At 33.5% G+C, this 5,168-nt stretch overlaps 1 protein-coding gene across 1 annotated transcript; it reads right to left on the bottom strand.

Annotated features, from left to right (window-relative positions):
* Window positions 1-1,335: 1,335 nt before the first annotated feature.
* Window positions 1,336-4,336, bottom strand: LOC112012916 (uncharacterized). The gene is made up of 5 exons (XM_024045287.2): window positions 4,132-4,336; window positions 3,542-3,768; window positions 2,515-2,592; window positions 2,093-2,313; window positions 1,336-1,900 (listed from the first exon to the last, which is right to left on the bottom strand). The coding sequence occupies exons 1-5, from the start codon at window positions 4,334-4,336 to the stop codon at window positions 1,336-1,338; spliced, it is 1,296 nt and encodes a 431-aa protein (XP_023901055.2).
* Window positions 4,337-5,168: the final 832 nt, after the last annotated feature.

Raw genomic sequence — 5,168 nt, 5'->3', positions numbered from 1 at the left:
AAATGAATATAGTGTCATTTTCGTTAAAAAAAAAAAAAAAAAAAATCTGTGAGTCCCACTATCACTTACTTGTCACATCAAAGAACACACACACCTCTCTCTCTCTCTCTCTCTCTCTCTCTCTGTGGTTATCAGAAAAAATAAAAATAAAAAAAGTGAAGGGAAAGAAAAAGCAAAAAATGACGTCAAACAAAAAAAATAGATGGAAACAAAAAATGAATACAAAATTTGAGTATAGAAAATGAATACATAAAATGAAGATAGAAAATGAATACAATCTCATTACAAACCAAATAGGCCGTTAGATTTGCTATAGTTTCCATTAAATACAATAATAAGATAAGGGAGAGTGGGGGGAAAAGAGAACAAAATTGAAATGAATTTTAAAATAAATTATCATTTTTTTAAATAGATGATGCAATTAATATCATTTTCCATCCATTAAACCCATTTAAGGAAAATTAATTGGGCAATTTCCCTCACCCCAGAATGCAAACAAACCAAACTGTGATGAACAGTCTGAACTCAATTTCTTATTGGAATGCACCAATTACTATTAATAAGTCTTCAAGTATTATTTGGATTCAAGTCGGATGATAAGTATATTAAAAAAAAAAATATATATATATATATATATATAGTAATACTTGCTAAATGCTTTTTATTTTTATGTCTTAGCATTTCTAAAATAAAAATCACCTTTATAATGTACTAATTTGTTATTTCCCATTTCCCACTTAGAGCATTCGCAGCAGTGGAGCTAAAAATTATCTTTTTAACTCCACCAAAAGTTACTTTATCTATTTTACCTACACACATGCTGTAACAGTGAATCTATTTTAGCTTTCAACACAATAAAATAATATAAACATCACAATAAAATAATATATCCACTACAATAAACAACAACCACAACCACCTGCAACCGCCACCGCTACCGCCGCCGCCGCCGCCGTTGCCGCCACTGCCATCGACTCTTCCACCGCTTCCCCCGCCGCCGCCGCCGCCACATGATAGAAAATAATCGTCTAGTGTAAACAAGTGATTTTTTTAACCCCAAATTATACTTATACATTTTTTTTTTTTACTAAAACAATTTTTCAATCATCATGATAGTCTATCATCTCAATTGTCCAAAAGCAATCTTGAAACAATGTGAACTATGAAATGGAGGAACTTTATAAGAAAACATATAAAATAGAACACATATTATAGCAGGAACAATGTAGTCCATACATTACTCACATACATAACTCAAACCAAATTACAATAAAACTCACACACTAGCACAAGTTCCTATGACTCATGCTTCTCAACATACAAAAAAGAAAGTTCCTACGACTCGCCTTGCAATTGCCATAAATGTTCAATGAGGTCTGACTGGAGTTGAAAATGAATTTCTCGGTCTCTAATGCGTCCATGCCTCTCAATGTATGACATAAATCCATCACTTTGTTCACGTAACACTTGTAGAGGAGGATTATCCACTTCATCAATTTGTTCATAATCCAAGTCTACCACTTCATTATCATCCCGCTCATCTTCAACAATCATGTTATGGAGAATTATGCACGCTTTCATGATCTTTTGGAATGTTTCAAGATGGAAAAAATGTGCAGGTCCATGGACAATTGCGAAACGCTTTTGAAGCACTCCAAATGCACGCTCAACATCCTTCCTACACACCTCTTGGGTTGCTACAAATAATTTATACTTATGTTCTTGTGGAGATGGGATTGTTTTCACAAATGTTGCCCACTTTGGATATATGCCATCAGTAAGGTAATATCCTATTGTGTAGTCATGACCATTGATTGAGTAATGTACTGTAGGAGCACGTCCTTCAGTAAGTTTATTAAATACATGAGACCGCTCTAATACATTAATGTCATTATTTGACCTAGGTAACCCAAAAAATTCATGCCATATCCAAAAATCATATGATGCTATTACTTCCAAAATAATAGTAGGCTCACGAATATGACCACAATATTGACATTTCCATGCAGATGGACAATTTTTCCACTTCTAATGCATGCAATCAATTGAACCTAACATACTTGGAAAACCTCAACGTTCACCATGAGCTAACAATCTAGCAATGTCTTCATCGTTTGGCTTTCTCAAGTATTCCTCAGAGAAAACATCAATTACCGCAGTAACAAATTTTTTCAAACTTTCTAATGCAGTACTTTCTCCAATCCGCACATATTCATCTATGAAATCACCCGTTACTCCATATGCAAGCATTCTAAGTGCAGCAGTTATCTTTTGCAATGAAGATAAACCTAGTTTGTTCACACTATTTCTTTTCTGAACAAAGTAAGAGTCATGAGTTTCTACCTCAGAATGAATATAGAGAAAAAGAGAACGCTTCATCCGAAATCTCCTACGAAATACAGTAGATGGATACACTAGTGTGGGAGCAAAATAATCAAGAAAGAGCCTCTCATGGCCTGCCAAATGATTACGTCAAATAGAACGTCGATGTTTAGGTTGTGATGTTTCCTTGACAAGTTCTTCGATTATCTCATCTTCATCTGAGTCATCAAAAATGAACTTGCGAACCAAATAGTGATTCATGGATGCAACCTTCAAGACAATTGGAAAGCAATTATTACTATAGATGCAAGATTAAAGCCAAGTGACATAAGCCACAACAAACTGAATATAACCAATTCATGCACAAGTCACAACACAAACACAATATGGTGCTTATCCTCAAGCATTTATCAAATATAAGTATATAACAAAAAAATAAAAATTCCTCTCAGTAGGACCTTAATCTTAAAAAGATAAGTAAATGGTTAAATAAGAAATACTATAAATGCTCATTGTTCATAGATTTATTCTAAGACCTGTCATCTCAAAACCAAGCATATGATGCTAGGAATGTTCAATGAATAGAAATAATTGGATCATCATCACTCATAGTGGCTATAACAGCAAGTTCATAGATTTAACCATTTACCCATCATCTCAAAACCAAGCATATATCAATTATATCAAGATATATAATAGTTTCATTTTCAATCTACAAACAATTATATCAATGCCTATCACAAGACTGAATGGAACTTAATAAAAGATAAAAAAGATTGCACTTCAAAGTCTTTGTTAGATTGCACTTCAAGTCACAACACAAACACATATATTTAGTTTAAGATTAAAGTCAAGTGACATAAGCCACTACAAAATACATAAAGTTACAAACAAAATACATAAAGGCTTACATAAGCCACTACAAAATACATAAAAGCCTAATCTACATCCAAAATACAATCAACCCCATTAATTACGTGAACTTCATCTTGCTATGATTTCCTCTTGGAGTTGCTCATAAAAAGCTTTTCGTGCTCTGGTCAAGCCACTTGTATCTATCATCATGATTCTCTCCTTCTCTAACCTTTCTGTTATCTCAAATTTTTTCTTCTCAATCATGACTTTTTCCTTCTCAATCTTCAGTTTTTTCATTTTTTTCCTTCTCTACTGCTAGTTTTTCTCTCTAAATAGACATTTTCTCATCTTCCAATCGAGTTACATCCTCAATCAATTTCAATTTCTTGGCCAAATATTCCCCTACATCTTTTCCAGGGGCTTTGTTCTTTCGGATGGCCTTTTTGGCCTTCCTACCAATAGGTCTCTCAATATTGGAAGAGTCACCAAGTCCGGACCCACAATCACCTTCGCTAATAGATATTGACTCTGGAGTTGGAGGCATGAATGATCTCGATTTAGCATTGCTAGGATCGGAAAATTTGGTTGGTCCTTTAACATGAGCCAACAATGGTCAAGAAGAAAGGTTTCTTGTACTTCTCTAAATACAAAGCCTTTGTATCTTTAATCTAAAAAAATTAAAAGAAATATAACATGATTAATATCTTCAAACTATTGGTGAATGGATATGTTAACACTATTACAATATAATTTATACCTTATCTTCTTCAGTTGTACCACTTTGATGAAGTGCATTAATTTGAGCCATACACTCGGCAAACTTATTTGTCTTTTTACTAATCGCTCCCCAACGACTTATTAAGGAGACAATAGTATGTGTGGTATTGAATGTATTGTTCTGCTTGAAGTACTCCCAAATTTTTTTACAAAATGTATTTTGTGTTTGTTCATTACTATTTATGGCATCAACACTAGTATTGAGCCATGCTGCTACTAGGAGTTTATCTTCCTCTAAACTAAAGTTAGTTCCCCGTTTTCCTTTTGTAGAAGAGGCATTTTCAATTTGAGGTTGAAATGGAGGTGGAGAATCAGAAACTGACAAAGGAGTATTTTGAGACGTTCCCAAAAATTGTAAGTCAATTTCTATATCCCCATTCATGATACCCGTAAAATATGGTGTGTCTCTACGTGACTCCATAAAATTAGAAAAAAAAATGTAAAGTTCCCTGCACACAGAAAATTCCCAAACTTACATTTATATCAAAACTTAAAATACTTAGAATTATAAACAATAGAACATGATTATGCATATCAAAACTCAAAACTTCCTGCACACAAAAAATTCCCAAACATACAGTTATATCAAAACTCAAAACCAAACTAAAAATTTCTCATCTTCATTCCCTACACACAGAAATTTGTGCTCTGTTTCTAGTTTTTGCAACAAAACATATCCAATAGAATCCATGAGAAACTATAATCATCATCATTATTCATCCATTAATGAGAATATTATTCAGCAAGTTCATCATCACTCACACTTACCAAATGACAACCATCATCAATCTACCAAAATAATCTACCAAAATCACCAAGCCAATAATGCAGAGCAACAATAAAAAATCATATATCAAAAATAAAAAACACAGAGGATCGACATGAATCATATATCAAAAAACATCCACATGAAGTGGATCAAATCAAAAACTCAAACTGGATCGGCGAATCAGTGGAAGAGTATACCCAAATCAAAAAGCCCAAATCATCCACATGAAGAAGACAGAGATTGACTTGAAGTGGATTGGCGGAAGAGAAGTGCATCGAGGTAGATCGGCAGCGACGTTGACGATGGTCGGGCCGTCGACGTTGAGAAAGTGAGCTTGAGAGGCTTGAGATGAGAGCTGACAGTGAAATAGAGAGTAAATGAGACTGGATTTGATAAAATGAAAAAAAAAAAAAGAAAAAAAAAAGAAAAAAAAAAGAAAAAAAAA

This window comes from Quercus suber, unplaced genomic scaffold (assembly GCF_002906115.3).
Source record: "Quercus suber isolate HL8 unplaced genomic scaffold, Cork oak 2.0 scaffold_236, whole genome shotgun sequence".
NCBI lineage: Eukaryota > Viridiplantae > Streptophyta > Magnoliopsida > Fagales > Fagaceae > Quercus > Quercus suber.
This window is presented reverse-complemented; position numbering and strand designations above follow the sequence as displayed.

Bases quoted from the DNA above. Each gene is read 5' to 3' on its own strand.
- LOC112012916 (XM_024045287.2), bottom strand. From the start codon at position 4,336: ATGAATGGGGATATAGAAATTGACTTACAATTTTTGGGAACGTCTCAA. The intron at 2,593-3,541 runs GTAACTCGATTG...ATTGTCTTGAAG, and splicing joins AATTGAAATTGATTGAGGAT to GTTGCATCCATGAATCACTA. The intron at 2,314-2,514 runs GTCAAGGAAACA...TACTTTGTTCAG, and splicing joins ATGAGATAATCGAAGAACTT to AAAAGAAATAGTGTGAACAA.